This window comes from Trichophyton benhamiae (genome assembly GCF_000151125.1).
Source record: "Trichophyton benhamiae CBS 112371 chromosome Unknown Abenha-G-c-176a04.f1, whole genome shotgun sequence".
Taxonomy (NCBI): Eukaryota; Fungi; Ascomycota; class Eurotiomycetes; order Onygenales; family Arthrodermataceae; genus Trichophyton; species Trichophyton benhamiae.
This window is the reverse complement of record NW_003315107.1, coordinates 20,907-45,590: the sequence shown is the minus strand read 5'-3', so window position 1 is coordinate 45,590 and position 24,684 is coordinate 20,907. Positions and strand designations below refer to the sequence as shown.

General features: G+C 50.8%; 9 protein-coding genes across 9 annotated transcripts; 6 read left to right on the top strand and 3 right to left on the bottom strand.

Annotated features, from left to right (window-relative positions):
* Window positions 1-1,609: 1,609 nt before the first annotated feature.
* Window positions 1,610-3,280, top strand: ARB_06937 (uncharacterized protein; the record flags this gene model as incomplete). Its single annotated transcript, XM_003014330.1, is given in 5 exon segments — window positions 1,610-1,748; window positions 1,768-2,071; window positions 2,223-2,623; window positions 2,698-3,011; window positions 3,071-3,280. 5 exon segments carry the CDS (start codon window positions 1,610-1,612, stop codon window positions 3,278-3,280), a joined length of 1,368 nt encoding a protein of 455 aa, XP_003014376.1.
* Window positions 3,281-3,685: 405 nt separating this feature from the next.
* On the bottom strand, window positions 3,686-4,837 carry ARB_06936 (uncharacterized protein; the record flags this gene model as incomplete). The annotated part of the gene is made up of 1 exon (XM_003014329.1): window positions 3,686-4,837. The coding sequence occupies one exon, from the start codon at window positions 4,835-4,837 to the stop codon at window positions 3,686-3,688; it is 1,152 nt and encodes a 383-aa protein (XP_003014375.1).
* A 1,072-nt stretch (window positions 4,838-5,909) lies between these two features.
* Window positions 5,910-6,527, bottom strand: ARB_06935 (uncharacterized protein; the record flags this gene model as incomplete). Its single annotated transcript, XM_003014328.1, has 2 exons — window positions 5,910-6,316; window positions 6,395-6,527. The coding sequence occupies 2 exons, from the start codon at window positions 6,525-6,527 to the stop codon at window positions 5,910-5,912; spliced, it is 540 nt and encodes a 179-aa protein (XP_003014374.1).
* Window positions 6,528-6,729: 202 nt separating this feature from the next.
* Window positions 6,730-9,978, top strand: ARB_06934 (uncharacterized protein; the record flags this gene model as incomplete). The annotated part of the gene is made up of 1 exon (XM_003014327.1): window positions 6,730-9,978. The coding sequence occupies one exon, from the start codon at window positions 6,730-6,732 to the stop codon at window positions 9,976-9,978; it is 3,249 nt and encodes a 1,082-aa protein (XP_003014373.1).
* A 510-nt stretch (window positions 9,979-10,488) lies between these two features.
* ARB_06933 (uncharacterized protein) lies at window positions 10,489-11,316 on the bottom strand (the record flags this gene model as incomplete). The annotated part of the gene is made up of 1 exon (XM_003014326.1): window positions 10,489-11,316. The coding sequence occupies one exon, from the start codon at window positions 11,314-11,316 to the stop codon at window positions 10,489-10,491; it is 828 nt and encodes a 275-aa protein (XP_003014372.1).
* Window positions 11,317-12,080: 764 nt separating this feature from the next.
* On the top strand, window positions 12,081-13,735 carry ARB_06932 (MFS transporter, putative; the record flags this gene model as incomplete). Its single annotated transcript, XM_003014325.1, has 2 exons — window positions 12,081-13,111; window positions 13,183-13,735. The coding sequence occupies 2 exons, from the start codon at window positions 12,081-12,083 to the stop codon at window positions 13,733-13,735; spliced, it is 1,584 nt and encodes a 527-aa protein (XP_003014371.1).
* A 409-nt stretch (window positions 13,736-14,144) lies between these two features.
* On the top strand, window positions 14,145-16,367 carry ARB_06931 (Woronin body protein HexA, putative; the record flags this gene model as incomplete). The annotated part of the gene is made up of 4 exons (XM_003014324.1): window positions 14,145-14,419; window positions 14,593-14,838; window positions 14,909-15,289; window positions 15,350-16,367. 4 exons carry the CDS (start codon window positions 14,145-14,147, stop codon window positions 16,365-16,367), a joined length of 1,920 nt encoding a protein of 639 aa, XP_003014370.1.
* A 2,183-nt stretch (window positions 16,368-18,550) lies between these two features.
* ARB_06930 (uncharacterized protein) lies at window positions 18,551-19,267 on the top strand (the record flags this gene model as incomplete). The annotated part of the gene is made up of 1 exon (XM_003014323.1): window positions 18,551-19,267. The coding sequence occupies one exon, from the start codon at window positions 18,551-18,553 to the stop codon at window positions 19,265-19,267; it is 717 nt and encodes a 238-aa protein (XP_003014369.1).
* Window positions 19,268-21,278: 2,011 nt separating this feature from the next.
* On the top strand, window positions 21,279-24,660 carry ARB_06929 (uncharacterized protein; the record flags this gene model as incomplete). Its single annotated transcript, XM_003014322.1, has 5 exons — window positions 21,279-21,529; window positions 21,590-23,130; window positions 23,281-23,389; window positions 23,438-23,691; window positions 23,825-24,660. 5 exons carry the CDS (start codon window positions 21,279-21,281, stop codon window positions 24,658-24,660), a joined length of 2,991 nt encoding a protein of 996 aa, XP_003014368.1.
* Between the last annotated feature and the right edge of the window lie 24 nt (window positions 24,661-24,684).

Below are 24,684 nucleotides of genomic sequence, written 5' to 3'. Positions count from 1 at the left end.
ATTTAATGCTCTGGTGGATGGGCGGACGGGATGGACATGGTCATGGATTGCGCTGGATACTTTACTTTTCGCTCATCATGGACATGGGCTCAGGGTACAGGAAGTTATGCTTCGATGGATACGACAAGGGCCGGGGGGGGCTTGGACAAGGGACAGGGGACATGGCTGTGGTCATGGACGAGAGGAAGTTACGAAGTTTCTCCCCGCGGCCGCCCGTTAAGACTAAAGAGAAAAACGAACTCAACTCTGGACGAGATACTTAATTTTCTTAGCTAAACTTCCAGCTACGCTAAGCTAAAGCGAGAAAGAGTCAAGACTTGCACGCCCGGGATCTGCTGCGGTTAAACTTGATGCAGTTACATAAAGGGAGGGTGTGTGAGAGAGTGATAGGCAGATACCCCGAAATACCCGCGGGATGACGATGCCGATGACGATGACGATGGGATGAGCAGCCGGGCGGGTTTGAGAAGAGTACGAGCCGGACGAGACGATGGCTTTTTACTTATTTTTCGCTTGTGTCAGATCGGTACTTATTTTATGGGGCGTGGGCGAGTTCGATGGTCGGTGTAAGAAAAATTAGCAAAAAATATGGGCGACGGAAGACGGATGCGGAGGAGGGTCAGAGGTGCCGATGTGGACGGTGAAGCGCTTGGCTGGCGATGGGAGTTACAGCTGCAGGAGACCAGACGAAGGATGAGATCATAAGATGGGGATGTTATATTATTAAGATGGGGATTTTTTTTCTGGAGATGGGAGATGATGGAGATGCGCGAAGACGGGCCAAAATGTTAAAAAACGCGGATGATAACGAGGAGGGTGTCTTTTTTTTCATGTGCAATCGGCCATGGATAGCCGATAGCCGGAGAGAAGATGAAGCCAGCTAGGACGTGACGGGCAGGCAGTTGGAGTCTATCTCGTTTGGCTCGACGGCGTTGGATGTTTGGGTGAAGACCAGTGGAGGAGCTCTACTTACTCCGTACTTGAGATTACTCTATCTCGCTATGGACTACTCGATCTCAGGAGCAGAGACTGTCTTTGTGATGGTAAATGCCGCGTCGCAGTCTCTCCCTTGTATAAAGACAGCACTGAAGCCATCTTCACCTTCTCTTCTTTTGGACTATTTGAAAACTTCTGCTCTGTTATGGTAGTGGATGAGCTGAGAGTTGATGGAGTCGACGGACGGTGGATATAAATATCAAAGACACCTCACAGCTTGACGACTCACGACTCACGATTCACGACTCCACGATTACTGTTGGCCCCCAACTTACGCAGAGTATCCAGAACGATGATGAGCGAGCAGTCAGAAGCAAGAAAATTCTGCTTACGGAGTGAGTCCCTGCAGCCGCCCTGCCTCCTCCCTTGTCCCTTGCTCGCATCGCACAGCCAGTCAGTTGCTATTCTTGCTCCCTCTCGATCCACCGCGGCGCTAACTCAAGCATAGCCAGTTCCCCATCTACTCCGGGCTGAATAGCAACAACAAGAACAAATGCAAAACTTGGCTCCTGACCTGTGAATCTCGAGTAGAGCCTCGCTTCGGACGAGATGTCCCTTTTCTCGCTGTCGCTCCGTACCGTCTCCTCCTGGGGCGGCCGAGGGAAAAAGGAGCATGCCTAGCAGCAGCAGCAACTTCAAAAAAGGACCAGACCAGGCGGAAGAAGCAAAGTTAGTCTGCTATCGGGGGCGCTTCGACGATGATCTGACCTGGCGAATAGGAAGCAGAGATGCCGCTGCGGAGGCCTGTGATGGTGAGTTGCGATGCTGCAGCTTCGCCTGTGCCAGTCACATCCGTATCCATGCAGCAGGCGAATCAGAGGCTCAGGATGGCCTTTGACGGGAGACAGGGATGTGAGCCAGAGCCAAAGGAAGTTGAAGGAAGGACAAGCAGAGCAGAGGTCGAAAAAGCGCAGAGAGAGACAGAGATCGAGAGAGACAAGAGTCGCTGCTGGTCGAAGGCTTACAGGGGCGAGTCTTCTATCACATCGTTTAACCGCCCAACATTCCCAGCCAGACGGTTAGGCCGGTGCTATTGGCTGTGCTCGACTGGCAAAGGGGACTTCTCTTCGCTGCTGTTTGCTGGTAGATGGCCTGCGATCCCTGTCGCAAGTCACCTCTTTGCTTCTCGCCGCCCCCAGAGAGAGAAAGAAAGCAGGACGGGCCCTTGAGGGTTGCTGACCGTGCCGCTGCGACCGCCTGCATGACCCTGAGCCCCCTCCCCCCAGAAAGAAGTTGACCTCTTCTTTATTTAACTACTTTGCTTCTTCATCTCGACTGAGGCCGGCGGCTAGACAGACTGCTATTACAACCATCTCTCCTCCTCGTCGTTGTTCGTCGTCGTTCGTCGTTATCAAACTCGACTCTTTCAGCCGTCCATATCAAAAAGACGACAGACACCTCATCATGAGGACGCACTTCTCGCTAGGACCCTTCATTGGAGTCTTCCTGACTCTCGCCTTTGCGACCCTCGCTGCAAAGGGACACACGGTCATCGTCTACCCGGGATGGAGAGAGAACAACCTGCACAGCAACGGCACCGTCGACGAGACCAACGGCGCCGGCGTGGCCATCAGATCAAACACCTCTGAGCTGCTATATCCATACGGCATGCAATGGATCTACCCATGTACGCATGCATTCCTTCCTGTTCCTACAACTTAATCAGAACGTCCAGAAACTAACAGACACAACCACCTCCAGGCGGCGGCACAGTAACCAGCACGAACAGAACAAAATGGCCCATCAATGGCGGTGCCATCTCCTTCCAGCCAGGATGGTTCCCCGGCCACAAGACCGCACTCATCTACATCAACCTGGGCATGGGCACTACTCCCCTCAACATGAGTCTGCCCATGGTCCCGCCCTTCCAGATAACCGGTCCAACCGTTGCCCCGTACCCAGGCACCTTTTGCCTCCCCCAGGTTCCACTCCCAGCCAACATCAGCGTTAAAGCAGGCGACAACGCTACAATCCAGGTCGTCGAGGCTGCCCGTCACGGCGCCGTCTTATACAACGTGAGACAACTCTAAATTATGTACATAGCTCTTTTTTTTTACTTTGTTTTTGCTAACAGCTGCAGTGCGTCGACATCACCTTCGCTGAACCAAGTGAGGTTGAGCCGGTGACAAGAGAAAACTGCTTCAACTCGACCAACATCACCTCCAGCACCATCTACGCCATCCCCGACAAGCCTACCAACGCAGCCCATGTCACTGCCGTCTTTACCGCGTTGGGGGTAATGCCTCTCCTTCTTGCCGGCTATTACTTTAGCATCATGCTGTAACGCAGACAGCCAGTCTCCCTGAGTAGTGAAAAGAAGAAAGAAAAAAAGAATGTCCCTTATGCGACGGAGTTGTTGATTCCTCTCTCTCTCTTTTTTTTCCTTTCAATTGATGTTTGTTGTATTTTATACCCCCTTTCCAGCCTCTTAGTTACTGTTTTTTTCCTTGCTTTCCGTCTGGTTTGGCATCTCATATGGATATCCTTATTTGTTTTCCCGGGTCGATTAACGCCGGCATCATGAAGCTATATAATGCATTGGATGGCTTTGCAGTCATATATGATCGATTCTTTATTGACGATTACTGATTATTACTGATTATTATTGATTGATATTATGGTCGGTCTATGGTTATTAGATGGTATATCCTTCTCTAACTTGGGGGCCCTTTCTGCAAAATTACTTCTATTACTGCCAATGTATGAACGCCGCAAGAGCATCAACCACCTCCTGCGGCTTCTCCTGCGCCAGCCAATGTCCCGCGTCGTCGACTATTACTTCGCAGAAATCCTCGCATACGTTGTTGGCCAGCTTCTCGATCGCGCCAGGTACCTGGTACGTGCCCCAGTCCCTTGCGCCGCCAATATACAGACACGGACAGTCGATCTTCCGGCCAGCAAAGATGTCCAGGTCTCGTTTGAAGTCGGGACAGGAGCTCGTGGCCACGCGGTACCAGTTCAGCCCGCCCTGGAAGCCCGTACGCCCAAACTCGTCGACGTACACTGCCAGCTCCTCGTCCGGCAGCCAGCTCCGCGACTCCTGCACGGGCAGCGGCGTATCCAGAGCCACGCTGAAGGCCACGGCTTCCGGCATGGAGGCATACAGGGGCATGACGTAGTAATCCGGCATCTTCGCGAGCTCCGCGGCCGTCCAGGCCTGAAGCTCAACCGGCTTGTTGAGCAACCAGGTAGCGCTCTTGAGGTAGAAGTATCCGCGCAGGAACTCATGCAAGCCCTGGGCCGGCCGCACCATATCACCGTTCGCCTGCCGCGTAGAGTAGTACCACTTGTAATGTTTCCTGTTCAACGCAGCCAGCTCCCGGTGTATATGATCGTCGTCACCGCCGCCCTCGACCTCTCCCGAGAGCTCTCGCGCGCCGACAAACGGATGGTTCATGAAGGCCACGCGCTTGAAGAAATCGGGTCTGGCGAGAGCGCTGTACCCGGCCACCACGGCCCCGAAGTCGTGTCCGACAATGCACTCGACGCTCTTATACCCCAGCGCATGCACCAGCACCACCATGTCCCGCACGAGGTTCGTCACGGCAAAGTCTCTTAGGTCGACGTTGTCATAGTCTCGCGTGTCCCAGCCCGTCGTCCGCCCGAAGCCTCGCTGGTCCGGCGCAACCACATAGTACCCTCCGGACGCCAGTAGCGGCATCACCTTGCGCCACGAGTAAGCCAGCTCCGGGAAGCCGTGAAGCAGCAGTATCAGCGGCCGGTCGTGTGCAGCCGAGTGCCCTGCCTCGAGTATATGGAATGATATTCCGAGCGGCGCCGTGTCGATCTGTCTGGAGGTCACGCCTTCTGGCAGCGGGAGCGGAGGAAGCTGGAGGGCCATTGCGGGGTCTCTCTCTCTCTCTCTAACTCTCTCTCTTCTGTTCTTTGCGTGTTGCGTCTCTCTGTGTGTGCGTCTGATCAATATGTATATATGCGTAGTGTAGTTGCGGCGGGTTTGGTATCAGGTCTTCACGGTAGTCCGACTGTCTTCCACGTTCGGATATATCATAATTCTATCGGCGAAGTTCCGGCCTGCGAGTCAGCTTTCTTCGTATCTACACGCTCAGATAGCACACTTGCGCTGCGACTTAGTTCTCCTGCTGCATCCTGGCCTGCTATGCCTGAGCTGAGCCATGGGTGGCATGGTGGTGCAAGCAAAAAACGGGCGAAAAGCGCACAAGGCCGGAGGTTAGAAAAGCTACCAACCAGGTTCTACCCGCGGGTCTGTACCATGGATCAGCTCGAGTTTCTTGCTTCGTCCGCTCGTTGTCTTTTTTTTTTTTTTTCTCCCTTTCTTTCTGTCGCCTGTTCGTGGTCTGGTCGCCGTTGAAGCTGGCCCTGAAGCTGAAACTGGCGTGGATGCGCCGTTTGGTTGTGTTTCTTTTTCGGTGCAGAGGAAGAAGACGAAGGGGCTGCGGCGGAAAAGAGAAGCCCATCCAACTTTCTCTTCCTGCGCTGTTTCAACCCTCCCAGTCAAAACCACCGCCAGGCACGCGGCCACCCACCACCAACCACCAACCACCGACTTTTAAGAGCCAACCGCCTGCTTCTCCGTCGTTCGTCTTCTGGTATTATCGCACTTCTGCGTGTTGCTGTTCTCCATCCACGGCCAGAGAGTGATCGTCTGCGTCTCCGATAGCGTCTCCGGGGCGAAGCTAACTAGCGAGCTATCGATAGCTCTCTCTCTTCTCTGCCCTTGCGCTCCTGTTACAGATTCCAACCTGGCCACCCCGATCACCGCGGCCACTGCAGAGCGAATTCTCCGAGCACCAAGCGGCCATCGTCATCTCTCTGGGACAGGGAAGAGGCCTGTCCCGCTGTCTTTGCCTCTCTTGATGAATTCTCCGCGTTGAGCAGTCCAGCTATGTTCCGTCGCAAGAGGAGCGTCCGTCATGCTGTCAGTATCCAGGTTTTTATCTGCCAACTCCCCCCTCCAGCATCAGTGCCGAATATGATGAAGAGATAGAGTGGCTACTAACACTGGAATAGCCTCTAAATACCAATCCATCGCCCTCTGCGCAAACTGCTGCCCTCCAGGCGTTTCGAGCATCCCAGAATCCAAATCCCAGCCTGTCCTCCTCCGCCGCAGCAGCTGCCCTTCGAAGCCATACCCCTCCTCCAACACCCGTCAGAGATGTCCAGACCAAGCGTATGCTGCGCAGGAAGCAGTCTGCTTCGTCTATCAGCGTTCCTCCAGGAAATACGCTCCCAGATGGCAAGAATGGAGGGCTTCGGAGAGTCCGCAGTTCTGGGTCCATGACTGCAAGGACGTTCAGAGACCAGTCGCCGGCTCGCGGAGGCAGTGCCACATCGAACCCGGCTGATATGGTACCGGTTCCTCCCCTACCGCGTGGCTATGCAGCCTCTCCTCCGCAGAGACCTAGAAATGCAGACTTACCGGGCGTCCAGGGGACTGCTTCGGCAAATGGAGCGTCAGCAGCAGCGGCGATTGCTGGGCGTAGGGCACGGTCAGTGTCCAATTTGTCATTGGGGCCGGCTGATCTTGAAAGGGGTGGTAGCAGGAACTCCATTAATTTCTCCTATCCGATGAACAGGCCGAACTCGCCACGGTTATCAATAGCTTCTCTAGATTCACCCAGAGGGGGTGGCCTAGGCTCTCCAAGACTACTACAACAGCACCAGCAGCAAAAGCTCCCTACCGAACAGGCATCGGTACAGTCTACGGATAAACCAGCTACTGGCAAGCCACCGCCGCTGTCAGAGTCTCGACCAATGCTGGTTGATCAAGCCACACAGGTTGCAGACGACTCCTTCAACCCAATGTCAACTTCTCCGCCTGGTACACAGCAGACAGACAACAAGCCGGTGGTGAACGATACCGTTGCTAAACCTTCGCCTACTGTTACTGGTGGAACGCAAACGGATAGCCATGATGAAATACGTCATGCATCACCACCGCCAATCCTTGGTAGGAGGCCTTCGACAGTCCTAGAACTGCAGGAAGAAGCCGAGGATGACCAGCCTATCAAACAACATGTAATCCATGAAAGCGTAGATTTCACCAAGCAGCGTCCGATGGAAACTATCAAATTGAAGGAACCACCGCCTGTTCAACATGTCAAACCCAGGGAAAAACCACAACAGCAACAACAACAACAATCACAGCCCCAGGACTCTTCTGCGCTACCTACCCCAAATGTCTTCCACATCAGGCCTTCTTCCATCAGTCCAAACAGGCTCACACGCTTCTCCGAGCATCTGGAAATACCAGACTCGGAGAAAAGCCTACACAATCCTCCACCAAGATCACTTTCACCAGCTAAACCTGCCCTGAAATCGACCCCCAGCCCTTCCCTGGGAGCTCGTCCCGAAAGACTAACCTATCAACCGGGCCAACCAGGCAGTGAGACTTCCGAGGGGACCTCCCTGGTCTCTGACGATGGCTCAAGGGCGGGTTCGAAAAAGAGACATCCCAAAGTCAGCTTTGAGGACGAGACCGAAGTCATCGGCCATGGCATCAGTCCTCCTACTTCTCCAGAGTCTCTAACATCTCAAAGTCCCCGGGCACATACACCTCGGTCGTGGAGCGACAGTGTCATTCGGTCCAAATTCGGCGACGATGATTCGAACGACTTTGAGCAGTTCTTCACTCCACGCCCTGCCCTACCGTCATTTGGCAGCATTCGGGGTCGCAAGCCATCAAGATCAAAGGACATTGAGGATGACTCGAATCCAGCATTGGAAATATCATCTTCCTCTGCCGACCATGCAATTGGGGGGATCTTTTCTACTGCTGGTGGGAGAGACCAGAGCAAACATGATGCAAACACTAATCTGCAGCTGCCGCCTGAAGTGACATCACTGGACAGCACCGGATACAGCTCGCTATCAGACGACACTTCCAGCGATGAAGGACCAGAGCTACACTATTCCCCAGCACATCTCGATGGCAAGAGGGATGATACCACTGCGTCAAAGGATACACCCAGCCAAGCCAACGGAGCTTCCCAACCTCGCCAAATAGAGGCGCCAAATCACCTGAAGCCGACTCCCGCGATATTCATTCAACCTGCCACACCAGGTATGGAGGAGGTCGCGCACTCTAAAAGGCCATCCTCTGAGGTACCCAAAGACGAAAGCACGCACGGAGTTAACTCGTATTTCTCGGCAAATGATACAAGGCTTCAGGGCCGCGAAGAGGAAGATGGTGACTCTGACTCTAATTCGGGAAATAGCGTCTATAGTGATGCCTATGAAGATCTCTCGGACATGGAGGGCGATGGTTTTGGCTCTATTGATGCGATAGTCGATAGATCAGTACCATCCGTGCCGGAGCCACAGCAGCCCAGCGTCACGCATTCTCAGCCTCAAGAAAGAAACCAACGAGACGAATTAAACGGTACAGCCGAATCTTATGCAGCGGCCAATGTCACTCCAGAAACGCAGTCGCAACCTGCTCGTCCACACCAACCGGAAGGTACCGCTGAAGAAGGTGAAAATGGCTGCCAGGCTTTATCTACAGCTAAGACAGCTGGGAAGCCCTTATTCGAAGAGAAGACGACAAGCCCACCCGCAGCCTCATCTCATCCAAGCCCAAACATATGCTCTTCTGGACAATTCAACCGTCACTCACCCGCTCTTCGCCCAATCCTAGAATCCAATGGTTCAAGTGAAAACAAACCTGTCAAAGCAAAGGGGAAAGCCGCTCCTGCAATCCGTCCCCAGCGGACTATGTCAAATGCAAGCGACTCATCCAGCAGTTTCAAACGGCCCAAGAGATTCCGTTCAACGGGGCGCTATACCCTACGACGAACCATGAGGACGACCAGTGCTGATCACATGGAAGTGCTATCGGACGGCGGTCTGCCTCCTACAAAGACAATTGACCATTCATTAAACCGCCGACCGTTCTCCTCTAACGATAGCCGTCCAACGATGCGAACCACGCTGCGTCAGCCTCCAAGCACGGCCACTTCGAGATTCTCTGTGTTAACCGGCCGAGGCAAATCTACAAAGGCAAATGGATCATCAGCAAAACATCAGCCGTTTAAATCAAGATACGAAGATTCTAGCGATGAAGAAGGCGGGGCTATCAAACTCAGGCCTGTCCGGGGTATACCGAGGAGACGAAACGAAATAGAAGGCGACTCGACCGACCTTGACGATAGTTCCGAGGACGAGGCTACCAGACATGTTCTACGACGGAAAAAGTCGATTAAGGGTGACTCAAGGGCTATTAAGGACCCCGCCGTTGCTGCTGCTGTAGCAAGGCTAATGGCCCCGAGAGACATTGAGCAATCAGCTGCAATCTCCGCCATACCAGGCCCTGAACAACTTCCTGAGTTCAACATCAAACACAGGAGTGGTTTTCTTGGGCGTCTTCACCTGCCAAAGAACAACAAGCTACGTAGAGAGTCAATACTACGAAAGCCTGATATAACCCTCGAGCAACCAAGGCTGGGGCTGGAACAAGCCACCATTGCTTCCCCGGGCCTACCAGAAGAAGACTACGCAAGATCCACATCTGTCAATGGACACGTATTGGAAAGTTCGCGAAGTGATTGGCAGCCACTATCACCCAAACTGCAGAAACGAGCAAGCAAGCTAATTCATCAGCCTGCTGGTGATTCCTGGCCTCTTCGTTCAAACGGGCACACTGCATTCTCTCTACCATCGTCACCCAGTACGACCGAGAGAAGAAGGCCAACAGTGTTACCAATACAGGAAATCACTAATGGCAAGGACTCAGACACTCGCCCTCGGACAGCAGATAGTGTGGCAGCACAGAATACAACACAACATACAAATACAGCTTCTGTACCGAACAGCCCAATGAGTCCGGCTAGAACAGAAAGATCTCTCTGGACATCTCGGTTTCGGCCTTCTAGACGTGCCACAGATGACAATTCGACTGTATCAGCGGTATCAGAAGTGCACCTCTCATCATTGCGGAATGAGATTCCCCGACATAAGAAAAAGGGCAGGTTTCCAAGGCTGAAAAAAGTTTTTGGAATTTCCTAAAACAAGATATCTACAACAACACCAATCGGACCGTTGATCAATGCCATTCTCTGATATATTTTACATCCCCTGTTCAATATTTTTTTTTTTTCATTACACATCAATTAACTCTCCTTCAGCCCAATATCTCTACTTACATTCTCTAGTCCGCAGATCATCTATCCCCCTCCTATTTCCTTAAAATTTGCCATAAAAATATTTATTTGCTTCTTGATATGTCGTTGCATAATATTGGCATCAGGTTTATGTTTCAAGTGAAATCCCAAAAGCACCACGATAATAATGTTTTGACTGTTTAGTATGGCTCCTTTTCTTTCCCCTTTCACCCACCCATACATTCCATCTTCCTGCAGATAGATTGTTTTTCCTTCTGTCCTTTTAATGTCATGCCAATAATGATAATAACGCTTGATATTTGTACCACTTTTAATCCAGCTCATATACGAAAAATCAATACGTATTTAAGTAGCACGGCCCTCTGAATAAATAAACCAAGTAAAACCCAGCCATCTATGCTCCATTCACGGTACCAGCCAGAACCATCTGCCCCCAGAAATAAAGGCCCCATCCAACAGAAGCCTGGAGCCAGAAATACCCTCCCTTATCACCCGATTTCTTGCTAAACGCATCTTTTGCAACAAATAAATCACTAATGACAAACATTACAGCTCCCAAGCTTCTTTGATTCTGCATCGACATGCTCGTCGGGAGTCGCAGCACCGGTACCGTCGAAACAGCAGAAGCAACCATACAGCTGATGATCAACGTATACAAACACACCAGATGCCGCATATCATCCGGCACAGACAGACGCAACACATTTGACCTCATCAGCGAGGCGTTTGCCTCCAGCTCACTTCCTGGACTCGGGTATAATACCCCCAGCCATCTCGCAGCAAGTAACGAGGCCATCGCCACACTCACGAAGACAGGCCATGATATGCTTTGCGTATCTTCCAGAAAGGCAAGGATATACGCTATGTGAGCTGCAGCGAAAGCACCGATTCCAGCCTGGAATGACGCCGATATAGACACTTCCTTCTCAACCTTGGGTTGGTTTGGGTTTTGGGACTTGGTGTGTATGCTGTACTCGCTTCGAGAGGGTATTAGGAGGAAGTCTCCGATGAGAGAGAAGAAGAGGCCCCAGGTGATGTAATTGCGGTAGGGGGAGGGTTCGTTGAGGGTTAAGAGGAGGGCTCCTGAGAGAAAGGCGAGGGAGGAGATTGGTTTGGCCAGAAGGTGGCCTATGTATATTGAGTTGACCTCGCATAGGACCAGGATGGGTAGGGATACCAGCAGGAGGTACACTGCAGCCTGTGGAGGGAGACTGACATCCATCGTGAGGTGTGCTTCGTTATCCGTGAGTGGATGGTTCTCATGAAGTTCATGAAGCTGATGCAGCAGCAGCAAATATCTAACAGCTGCTCGTTATCTCCAAACCTGGAAGACAGTTTTCTATCTGCACCGAGAAGACCATCGCGGCCCGAGGTGAACCAAGGCAGGATGCGGGACATGTGACTTCTAGGTATAGCTTACTACCCGATCCGGCAATTCTGACTACAGCTTCATCTTTGCTGCTTGAGACGCCATACCGACGCTGATTCTACTCTTCAGCTGATGCGTTCAATTGATAGATTCAGTTGCTCTTCGAACTGCTCATGCCCATACTTACTTCTGATGGTCCTTGGGTAACTTTATGGCGGTTGACATAACCCCCATGTGACTTGCCGGGAGTCCGGTTATACGATAGATCGCTATGAATAACATTTTCGCGTCCAAGGAAATGCAGCTTCATCCTAGCTAAAACATGCATAACACCTGAGGTCGCCACTCGAGTCATTTGTTTTTTCCCTTTTTTTTACCCTTTTGTGTCAGTTTATCTGCACCTTTGGGAAAGCGGGTTTAACGGAAATAACAGCAATTCCCGGCGGTGACGCCCTTTGGGTCGTCCGAACGGGGTGGGGTATCAAAGAGCATGCTATTCAACCATGAGCTTTGAATTTTTGGTACAGTCTGGCTGGATCTAATATATATATAAAAGTCCCCTGGGATTCCGAAGAAAGGACGAATTACTACCTCTTCAAGGAAACCTGGACGTGAATATGCCAGAGAAGGAAACAGAAAACGTTATCTGTCAGGATGGAGTACTCGATGCCAATGCCAACGGTGGAGCCAAAGATATGGGAGAACTTGAAAGTGGCCATACCCAAGGAGAAAGAGGAGGAGAGGAAGAAGCGGCGATCTATTCAGCTTTCAAGCCAGGAACCAAGATTTTTATATTGGTGATGGCTACATTTTCATCCTTATTCTCCCCTATGTCGACAACAGTTTACTTGCCGGCCCTGACCCCCATTTCAGCCGATCTGAAAGTCTCGACTAACCTTATCAATTTGACACTGACCACCTACATGGTCTTCCAGGCCCTCTCCCCCACATTTTTTGGAGACTTTGCAGACACAAGCGGGCGCAGGCCTGCATACATTACCACTTTTGCAGTTTATCTAGCTGCCAACATTGGCCTAGCGCTGCAGAACAGTTATCCAGCACTTCTAGTGCTTCGGTGCCTGCAGAGTGCAGGAAGTAGCGCGACCATTGCTATCACGATGGGCGTGATGGCAGACATTGCAACTGTCTCCGAGAGGGGGAGGTATGTAGGCATGGTTTTGACGGGAACTTTGGTTGGTCCAGCTATAGGCCCTGTACTAGGTGGTGTACTTGTGCAGTACCTTGGATGGCGATCAACCTTCTGGTTTCTGGCAATTGGAGCCGGAGTGTTTCTGGTGCCGTATGTGCTTTTTGTGCCGGAGACATGCCGGAATGTGGTGGGCGATGGCTCTGTGCAACCGCCGTGGTGGTGGAGCCGCACACTGATGGATATATGGAAAGGCAAAAAGGCCCGGCCGAGCAAGGTGGAATGGGAAGCATCTCTGGCAGACCAAGGGATCAAGAGGAGGACGTCTAGCTTTCCTAACCCGCTGCAGTGTGCAAGATTGGCGCTAGAAAAGGACATCGGACTGATCCTAGGGGTCACGGCGGTGTTGTACGGGGCGTTTTACATCATGTTGGCTTCTGTCCCATCCCTCTTCAAAGAGATATATGGTTTCAACGAGTTCCAGGTTGGACTCTGCTACTTGTATGTCAATTCAGTCGTGGGTCATGGGTTCTCGTGGGATAGAAGTATTTTGTTTGCTAACGGATTTAAAGGCCAAGCGCAGCTGGGGGGATAGCATCAAGCTTCAGCATTGGCCACCTTCTAGATTGGAAGTTCCGGCGCATCGCTACGAGCCTTGGCCTGCCTGTGGACCGCAAACGAGCCCAAAGCCTGAAGGAATTCCCCATCGAACGGGCCCGGATTTCGCTCATGCTCCCACTCCTCTACGCCGGCATGGCCACGATGGTTGGGTACGGTTGGGCTCTTGAGCAGAAGGCGATGCTTGCTGGACCACTGATACTGCAGTTTGTGACGGGCTTCTGCACCGGTAGTGCCTTTACAGCAATGAGCACGCTGCTGGTGGACCTGTACCCGTTCAACCCGTCGGCGGTGACAGCAGCAAGCAACCTGACCCGTTGCCTAGTGGGAGCGGGGGCAACGGCATCGTTCAACCCTCTGATCGAGCGGATTGGAATAGGCTGGTGCTTCACGGTGTGGTGTCTGTTGACTGTGGGGGTTTCTCCAGGTCTCTGGGTAGTTATCCGATGGGGTCCGGCATGGAGGGAGCGGCGGCGGCGGCGGCAACAGCAGCAGCAGCAGGCGTAATCTCTCTGACAGCAGCCAAAGAGACACACGCATCCCATCGTGCTGCCATGGTAACACTACTGACAAGCGAAGCTGGCGGTAAAACAACACCGCAACGGAGGCCGGTGGCTGGCGCTGTCGCCCGGGCAACCGCAGCAGACCAAACAGGCCAGCCTAAAAAAGCCGAGGTCCATCCCCATCCCGTGATTAGTCATCGGCTGGCCTTTGTTTACGTCTCTTTTGCAGGCGCCGCGCGTAACACTGTATTGACGCCGTAACGCTGTAATCTGCACTGCTGCTCCGTACCAGAAACATCAGAAACATGAAAAGCAAGCAAGCGACCAGGAGGATCAAGAGGCCCCAGACATGGTTTTTGACATGTGGGCGATGCGCTGCCCGAGTTGCCGTCTTCTGAAGGCTGGAAATTGGGATGCTGCAGCAATGGAGTCGAGTCGAGGCCGATGGCTGGGGAAGGCAGCACGCAACGCCGGAGCTGGAACTGGAGCTGGAGCGAGCCAGAGCTGGGGAGGCTGGGTCTGAGAGCTTGCATGAGCTGGCAGTGTGGTGGCAACCAACCACCAAGGTCCACGACGTCTTCTCCATCGGCCCTTTTGTCTTCACTACTAACTGTCCTCATCGTCTCTCTCACTTTGTATATCCTTCTTTTCACCATCTCTCACTCACACACTCTCTCTCACTTGCGAGGTCTCTCACTCGGGGCCTGTCAAACCAGCAACCAGAGTTGAGATCCCGTCTGTAACGTAAAATACGTGGTACGGTACCAGGGACCTGTGCCAGGAAACCACGCTAGCCGCTTCTGGACGTGACATCGTAAAATAAACAAACAAAAGCCTTGTTTTCTTACCGTACAGATACAGGCCGCCTTTGGTCCTCCTTTTCTGCCGCAGGCCAAATAAGAAGTCGAAAACTTCCCAGCCTCCGACTTTCTCTTCCTTCTTCTTCTTCTTCTTCTTCCTCTTCCTCTTCCTCTTCCTCTCCTCCATCGCCAGCCTCGACTTCACTCCATCAATTCCATCTCAATTGACCTTCTTCCATCTCCCAGAACAGGACAGACGCCAGTCTATCTTCGTTCTCATCACCCTCTGTGCCCCTTCGTCCCCGTTGTAGCTGTAGGACTTGAGAGACCCCCGTCTTTTCTTGTCTCGCCTTTCGAATTGTCACCCAGTTCGAAAGGCATTCGAGAAAGGACGCCCCTCAAGCAGCCAATCTGGACTTTGACGCCCGCGTCCCCATCCCCTTCAGTGTCTTCCCGTCGTCGTACCGGAGTGACGCTGCTGCCGCTGTCTCTGAGTCGACTCAGGAGAGAGTAGAGGGCGAGGTCAAGTTTTCAGGTGCTTCGCGCGTCGGACGGGAAGATACTCGATACGAAGGCCCCCTCCCAGCACCAAGAACCTCTACCCAGCAAGCCACTGCTTCCTTTGACCAGCGCTTCGACAACGAGGAGTTCCGTCCTGTCACCGACTACAGACAAACCACTGTCGTAGCCCACGAGGAGCACCCCCGTCACAGCCACCAGCAGGAGCACATCCCTGAAGTTCAGCTTTCCCGGGAAAGGTTAGTCTTGTTTTCTTTGCTTTTCCCTCCATTTCCCTCCCTCTAACTAGAGTATTCTAGATACTACGAGACCAGAGATCGTCGAGAGACTGAACTTGATACCCAGCTTGACATCACTGAGCGTCAATACCGTGCCCGTACTGATCCTCGCTACCAAGCCCAGCACGAGTCTGAACCCCGCCAAGTTCGAGACGTAGACGTCGGGTACAGCAGCAGCCGTACCTTCAGCTCCGTCGAGAGACCTTCCGAGAAAGTTCGAGAAGTCGACGTTGCCTACAGCCGGGCCTACGAGACCGTCGACAACGCTCGTCCACCAGTCGAAGTCCGTGACATCGACTATCAGGAGCAGACCAAGAAGTCAGATACCCTCAACCTCATCTCCGATCACCGCGTAGTTCAGGAGCAGGACCCCAAAGCCAAAATGGGTTACTACGACGACGAAGGTCAGTACCACTCCTTCCGCCGCGGAGTCGAGCGTGCTGCCGAGCGCGTGTTGCACCCATTCCATCACCGCCACCATCACCACCACCACCAAACTCACGAAGATGGAATCATTTCTGACGAGCGCCGCGCCGATCAAGTTGTCCCACGTGAAAACGTCCGCGTTGTCCAGCCCCGTGGTGGACACCCACCAGACACCATCACCATCCCCTGCCACTTCATCCGCATCGGCGACCTTTTGATCCTCCAGGGCCGCCCTTGCCAGGTTATCCGTGTCTCCGTTTCCCAGCAGACCGGCCAGCACCGTTACCTCGGTGTCGACCTCTTCACCCGCCAGCTCCATGAGGAGTCCAGCTTCATCTCCAACCCATCCCCATCTGTCGTCGTCCAGAGCATGCTCGGCCCCGTCTACAAGACCTACCGTGTCCTCGACATGCGTGACGACAACCGCATCGTCGCCATGACCGAGACCGGTGACGTCAAGCAGGGTCTCCGTGTCGTCGACCAGGGCAACCTCTTCAACCGCATCGCCGATGCCTTTGCCGAGGGCCGTGGCTCCGTCCGTGCCCTCGTCATCAACGACGGTGGCCGCGAGCTCGTCGTCGACTACAAGGTCATCCACGGTTCCAGACTTTAGACAACCAAACCCACCAACCAGCCAGCCAAACAAAGGTACCTCGGCCCCAACCTTAACCTTATATTCTGCCTGTTACTAACACACACTTGTAGAGATACAACGAATTCAATTTCCTGTCATTTTGATCTATGTCTAGTTTGGATACCAGATGTATTGCCTGGGCATCAAATTTGACATGCTTGTTTCCTCTTTACGTCTCGGAATCCAATGTTCTATTTTCCTTTGTCGATAACTTGAAACTTAGTAGTAGTGAACACCTTTCCTTTGTCAGTGCCTGCTTTGCTTTCTTACTAACACGACGTCTAATCAACCTTGTAAAAATGAAATGGAAATGAAAGTTTGCTCTATGTAAGACTCTTGCCTTTCGTTAGCCCTCAAGTAGACGCTTTTTGTAGTACCAAAGTAGTGAATGACGTGTTGGTTTGCTCTATCCATGGGCCAGCCATCTAGGTGTTTGGTTCGAAGGGTTACATCCGTGGACCTAGACTGTAGTTGTAGTACATGGCTTCAGCAATACCTGTGATCTTGGTATATTGAGCAACACGAGATAACGGGTTCCAAGGTAGTTAAAGGAATCTTCATACAAATGTTACACTGTGGTAAAAAAACAAGTCGTTGCCAGGATATGTTAGTTGACGCTGAACTATGCTCTTGAATTTGGTAGACTCTTTGAATGGCTTCTTAGGTGGGAGCCAACCATTCTTCTATTCTTACTGAGTAGAAATAATATCTACACTCTGTCTGTGTCTTTCCTGTCTATATCGACATCTACTGTTAGTTACTGTGTATAGTCATTTCTCCATGTTGACGTAAAATTGAAGCTCATCATCTGTGGTCAATTCTTTCCACTGACTTGCTGGTAACTTTATAACCATCGCGAGTCCATTCCCTTGACGTCTACTTTATCTATATCCAACAACCATGACAGACAGGTTATGCACGGAGTAATCTAGCTACTGCCAGGGATGACGGCGTCCCTTATCTCGGGAGCAGCCTAAACCCGGTGGACTTTGTTTTCCGCGGCATTTTATCTCGCCTCATCCTTTTGGCGCCGTGCTATTGGAGGCAGAGCCAGTGAGCCGGTTTCGCGGGGCCTGCGTCTGTCGGAAAAGTATGCAGCGGAAGAAAGGCTACTGCTCGCTCATGGCCTACTGGTACAGCTACAGAGGGGCTTTAGCTTGGTCTATGAGAGAGGGTTGGTTTGTGCTGGTAGCTACCAACATCCGCCGGTGGCCTGATATCGCTGGTCATGCTCAAGAAACCCTCATACCATCGACTGACTAGCAACTTTAGTTACCCTACGAGACGCCCGAGTAAGCAACTAGATATCGAAACGAGAGGCAGACTCCAAAGCCCACAGGGCCACAAGACCACATTCGGGTCGGCTACCCACAACTGCTGCCTCCAGCGAATAGCAGCGGTGGGACAGCGAGACACAGAAGAAACCCCCGCATCGCAAGGTTTACTCGCTCCTTGGTCTCCTATTCGAAACAGGTTTCATGGCCGCCTTCGTGAGGCCCGTCGGGTGTCTCGTGTCGTCGCATGACTTCTGGCTTGTCAACCTGCAGTTAGGCCGATAACTATCATACTATCTACCATCCTCTGGGTTTGCAGATACATCACAAAGACAGAGATAATAGGGATGCACCATAGCTACCCAACCAAGCTACATGATACATATCAAACACCGCAGTTGAGTTAGCAATAAAGCATTCATTGGTTAGCTGAGAACTGATTATACGAATTGGAGGGCAAGCCCGATGGCGGGGAACAGCTGACTTAGGGAACAGATTGCTCCTTTTACTAGTTGCTCTTGCTCGATGGAATTGAACGACTTTTAACTAACTACTTAGTGAGCCATTCACCCGAGAGGTAGGTCAACTGCAACACTGCGTTTGATGCATACCTCACCCGTGCCCCAGCCATCCCCACCTAAGCTGATCGATACCCACGATGCGATCGGCGAACAAATCAAGACAATATCGTGCATATATATGGCCCCCATGCACGATAAAAGAGCCCTATGAGTTGGCGATATTTCATTCCAAACTGGAGTGAAGACAGGGGTATGATGTATATATACGTCTCGCCCCTCTACCTTACCTTCTACACCGCAAGTCCATATTATTATCTCCCAGTCCCGTATACATCTAACGAGCAGCAGACTGTCAATAGTGGTGATAATGGAAGCTCCCAGCTCAACAAAGCAAACGGATGGCCCTTTTCGTTTTCTCGATCTGCCCTTTGAAATTCGCCATGAAATCTACTCATACTGTATGCCCTACCATACCCATTTTGAGGAGATACGCTATTTCAGGGCCCGAGCTAGCTTTCCGCAGCCGGCAGTAAAAAAGTCAAACGTCAAGAACAAGAATGCCCTCCTCCGCGTCTCAAAACAGATAAGTGAGGAGTGTCTGAACATACTATACGGCAAAAACAGATTCTATATCACCCTCAACGCTTCGAAACGATGCCTCCTTGCCAATCGTATCACTACAGAGAACAGAGCTAGAATCAGAGATGTGGTTGTCATTGTGCGACACATGGGGCCCGCATACGGGCTACCGCCACCTGTGCCTGCAGATGGACTGTGGTCTTCGTTGCTCCCCGGCTTAAGACAGCTGAAGATAATTGCTGAGCAGCCCGTGCAATCTCCCAATTCACCCTTTGACCCAGCCTTCGACGAAAAGGTCAGAAGCTGGGTCAAATGGTTCGGCCTTCTGATGGAGTGTTTTGCGAAATATTTGACCTCTTATACCGTCGTCGAGGTGGACGAGAACGGAAAGGACGTCACTACGGAGCTTGTCAGGCAACATCTCACCCATAGCTATCGAGTGGTCAGAGACGATATCCACGGCGACTTTATTTTCCAGAGGGGGCGATTTGCCATACATGCATAGTATCCCATTGAGCAGCTGGACTACTCCAACCATTTTAACGATAACCGATTTTAATCCCTTTCAACGTTGTTGTCTCTCTCTTTGTTGTTCCTTTCTTGGACTGCATATTTTAGGGCATACTTATCTTTTTTTTCCACCTACATCCAACACAATTCATTCAACATCCCTTCTCCCTGTCCACGGCGCATCATAAAATACTCAAATCCTCATTTATGACCACCAGTGAATTTCATGGATATACTGTTGTCGACCGAGATATAGCCACGTGACTAGTTATTTATAGCTCTTGACGCACGGAATCCACTTTTTAACACTTGCTCAAGACCCACATCGCGGCTACTTCTCTGACTCCAACCACAAACGCGCTACCAAGTCGTTTGTCCTCCAAGCTCCAACGTCACAGATCCATCCCCTTGATAAAGAACGTAACTTTCACGACATCACGGAGTATTTTAAGCATTTTCGGAAGAAACCCTCATCCAAAACCAACCTTATTATCATCTGCTTAGTTATGGAGAGATCGAAGCAGACCTCTCACTTCCGTCTCCTAGACCTTCCCCTCGAAATACGTCGGGAAATCTACTACTGTTGCCTGCCTCGAGGGCGGCTGGTCATTCTACCATCGACGGCTGATGGCAAGCCGCAATTTAGCTACCCGCAGCAACCTTCTGATCAACAGATTTCAGGCCACAGAAACAATATCCTTCTTCTTTCCAAACAAGTAAGCGAGGAGTGTCTTGACATTCTCTATGGCGAAAACAGGTTCCGTCTGAGTTTCAGTGCTACTGTCCACTATGCACCTCGGACAATTCAGGAGACCACCGAACCGCATCTTATAACTCAGCACATCTCGCCCGAAAATCGCAACAGAATCCGTTTTCTGGTGATTTTAGCATTGCCGACGGCGTGGCGCCAGGATATGGCAATTTGCACTGGCTTGAAATCTGTGCCTGAGAAACTCAACTGTTTTCATATTTTTACTCGGAAAAGACAGGCTACAGGCGATGACACCGAGCAGGTGATACTTGAGCGTTTTCATCAGTTTGTGGAATTTATGTGTAGCCGCATAACTCCTCAAGCTACGGTGCGACTTTCGGATTTCGTGTCTAAGAATGGTAAGCCTCGGGGAGGTATGCGTCTAAGCATAGTAAGTGCTAGCAATAGCCCGAGTGTGAGCTACTATGCAGTGTGAAGTGGGTGATGCTGCGGTATATAATATGGATACCGTTGCAATATATTATACTATACGTTCATCGTCGCCCAGATTTCAAGTGCAACTTGGCGATTGAGTCGGCATAATGCTTAGCAGTAATCATAGATACAAGCCTCTTACTTCACTTGAGATTGTAAATAAGAGCTTTCTTACGCAGAGTAATCCATGCCAAATATCAAGCTAATAATGCAATACCAGATTCCCAAGTTTACGTATGGACATCATTCGTGTAAGCTACTGGAGTTACATTCCTTACAGGTATATTACGCTAGGGTCAGTAGCAATATATTGGTAGGATTTGACGCTGGTCTGTCCTTTAATAGTATGGAAGCATACCTTTTTGATATTTCCTAGTAGCTCATGACGATCGATGTTTAATTTGATAGAAATCAGTTAGTCACCTTAGAGGTGTTTTAAGCTCAAGGACTTAAATATGCTGCTGTGATGTTCACTAGGTATATAAGCGTTGTTAGGCTCCAAAAGCATGTAACTAACTACATGCTTAGTTGTAAGCGCTTACTATGATTACAATAGGTACCTGTAATGGAAGAGTTTATATGTGGGGCTTAGCATTTAACTAGTGGGGCTAACTTAGTTAACTCTAACTCTAACTAGTTAGTTGCACTGCTCAGGAAATTAAGTTAGTCAACTTAACAGTTAATTTGGTACGGAGTAACCAACTAAATAATACGGAGTAAGCGCTGACTTTCGGATATTCGGAAAGCGATTGCGCCCACCGAGCTCTCTCCAACCACTAGGTGGGTAGCCGTACTCCGTACCTATATGGGCATTTGGTCCATGCTAACTCCGCCTATTCATACATCCGGACGCAGTCTATTGCTCTACTTTCATTTCTTGCACAAGGCAAAACGCTCTCTTTCTCTCGCAATGGCACGAGTTGGACGCGTCGGGTTCCTTGGAACTGCGATCGTGTTCCATGTGATTTATATCTATTCCATTTTCGACATCTACTTCGTGTCGCCAATTGTACATGGAATGCGTGCATACAAAGTCGATACACCTGAACCACCCGCCAGGCGATTGGTTCTGTATGTCGGTACATTTCATCACTCTTTCCTGATCACATAGCCATTGCATACTGACCTAAGCTTCGCAGGTGATGGACTCCGAGCCGACAAGGCGTTCCAGTTCTTTCCCGACCCTTCAAGATCAGCAAACGATTCTTCTGCGCAGGATGTTGTCCCCATGGCCCCTTTTCTGCGCTCTCGAGTCCTTGAACATGGCACTTTCGGCGTCTCTCACACCCGTGTCCCCACTGAATCCCGGCCAGGTCATGTCGCCCTCATCGCTGGGTTGTACGAAGATGTGGCAGCAGTAACGACAGGATGGAAACTCAATCCGGTTAACTTCGACAGCGTCTTCAATAGAAGCCATCATACCTGGAGCTGGGGGAGTCCAGATATCCTACCAATGTTTTCCACTGGTGCTGAACCAGGACGAGTCGAAGACCAGATGTATGAGGCTGAGTTTGAAGATTATAGTAAGGATGCTACGGAGCTAGATTACTGGGTCTTTGATCGTGTTAAGAAGTTATTTAAAGATGCCGGTACAAACAAAGACTTGAATGCGAGGCTAAGACAAGACAGGATTGTGTTTTTCCTACATTTACTGGGCTTGGATACTACTGGACATGCACATCGACCATATTCACAGGAGTACTTGAGGAATATCCAAATTGTGGACCAGGGCGTACGGGAGATTACGGATATCATTAATCGGTTTTACGATGATGATAAGACAGCTTTCATTTTTACTGCAGACCATGGGATGAGTGATTGGGGGAGTCACGGAGATGGACACCCAGACAATACTAGAACGCCCCTAATTGCTTGGGGGTCTGGAGTTGCGAAGCCGAGGACGGCGAAGAGTGGCAAGGCGCCAGGTCATGAAGATGGCTTCTCGAGTGACTGGCAGCTGGATCATGTCTACCGCCATGATGTTGCTCAGGCAGACATCGCGGCTCTTATGGCGTACCTTGCCGGCCTGGAATTTCCTGTCAATTCTGTTGGAGAGCTTCCGTTATCATTTCTGGACGCTACTGATGAGGAGAAAGCAAAGGCTCTGCTCGTTAATGCGAAAGAGATATTGGAGATGTATCGTATTAAGGAGCGCGAGAAGATGGCTGAAGTTCTACATTACAAGCCTTACCCTGGCTTTGCTGAAACTAGCATCGAGAATCGTCTCGCATCCATTGAGGAACTCATCCAGGAACAAGATTACACAGCCGCAATACAACAATCTGACGATCTCATCAAGATTGCTTTGCAGGGCCTAAGGTACCTGCAGACCTATGCATGGCTATTTCTGCGAACACTGGTTACAGCGGGCTATCTTGGCTGGATCGCATTCTCTTTAACAACAGCCGTAGATGTCTACGTGCTTGATGGCAAGATTGAGGTGCAGAGATCACCGGGCCTCATTGTCAGTTTTGTCTCGATCCTGGTTGGGATTTATAGTCTGCTCGCTTTCCAATCGTCACCGATCACATACTACGCATACGCCTTCTTTCCAGTCTTGCTTTGGGAAGAGGTCTTTGCACGCTCGAGGGCATTGGCCGAGGGCAGGAAGAAATTATTTTCGCAGTTTTCAAAGAGTGATACAGTCAAGTTTGCAATAAACACCGCTGCATGTTTGGCGTTGCTGGAAATCATGGCGAGTACCTAAGTTCCATCTATCAATGCCTGCTGACAAGTTTCACAGGTTCAAAGCTACTACAATCGACAGGTCTATACGATTGTCTACCTGGCGGCTACCGCTTGGCCACTGCTCTACGGTGCAGATTTTGTCAAGACAAACTTCTTCCTCTGCGCTACATGGGCATTTTCTTGCGCAGCTATGAGCGTCTTTACCCTTCTTCCAGCCAACAAACTAGAGAACATAACTCTTATGTATGTGAACCCCATATGACATATTAATCATTGCTGACTCCATTCTAGTTCTGTCGGTGGTATCCTAATCTTTCTCGTTGGCTTTCTATATATTGTGTTTGAAAGGAGACTATTGGAGCGGACGGTGCTCTCAAGCGATGGGCAGAGCGCAGTAGATGCCAATGGAGTGTCGAGAGTGATTCTTGGTTTGCAAATCGGACTGGTTGCTATTTCAGTGTTTGTCACGAGGTCGAGTGTGTCTTCTCTGAAGGCGAAGCAGGGACTCCCGTTGGGGACACAGTTTGCTGGATGGACTACACTGGGTAAGCACTGTTTTGTTTTTTCCTCCCTGCAGATGTTATTAACCCTGTCCACTGTATAGCTTTGAGATATGCTTCCGAGTCTTGCACATTACGTGTCTGGGGCCTGTTTCCGCGCTAACAACGATGTAAATAGTTACATCTCTTGTGCTACCATTTGCCCATGTCTTGCGCCCACGAAAAGATCACCTCCTCCGCCAAATGATCATTTTCCTCGCACTTGGGCCGCTTTTCATAATTCTTACAATCTCTTATGAAGGGCTCTTTTACTTCGCTATTTCTATTACTCTCTTTAACTGGGTCCAACTTGAACACAGGATACATCGACGTTCTAAGAATGGCATTAGCATTACGTCCGGCGCCCTGAGCTCCAAAACGGGCCTAGAAGAGGAAATTTCAATGCCGCTAGCAGCGAAGCAGGGAGAGAAGGCTGCCATACAGGGGAACTACAGAAGTCTCGTCCTATCAGATGTAAGAGTCTGTTTGTTCTTCCTCTTCCTGCTTCAATCCGCCTTTTTTAGCACCGGCAACATCGCGTCAGTCTCTTCCTTCTCGTTGGACGCTGTCTACAGGTTAATTCCCATATTTGAACCCTTTAGCCAAGCGGCTCTTCTCATTTTCAAGATCCTGGCTCCTTTCGCCCTGGTTTCTACTAACCTTGGATTCCTGACTAAGAGATTGAAGCTTCGAGGTGGGAGCCTGTTCACGGTTGTCATGGGTATAGGTGACTACATGACCCTGCGCTTCTTCTGGGCCGTAAGAGACGAGGGGAGCTGGCTGGAAATTGGCGAAAGTATTAGCATGTTTGTCATTGCTTCTGCATTGTGTGTTTTTGTTGCCGGATTAGAGGCGTTGTCGGAGGTGTTTGTTAGAGGCGTGGAGTTTGAAGATGATAAGCAAGAGGGAGTTACAGGGACGGACGGGATTTCCGTCGGTCTTGGCTCTGGCGGCCCAATGAGAGATCGTCGCTAATTGAGTTTAACCGAGGCCTCGGGT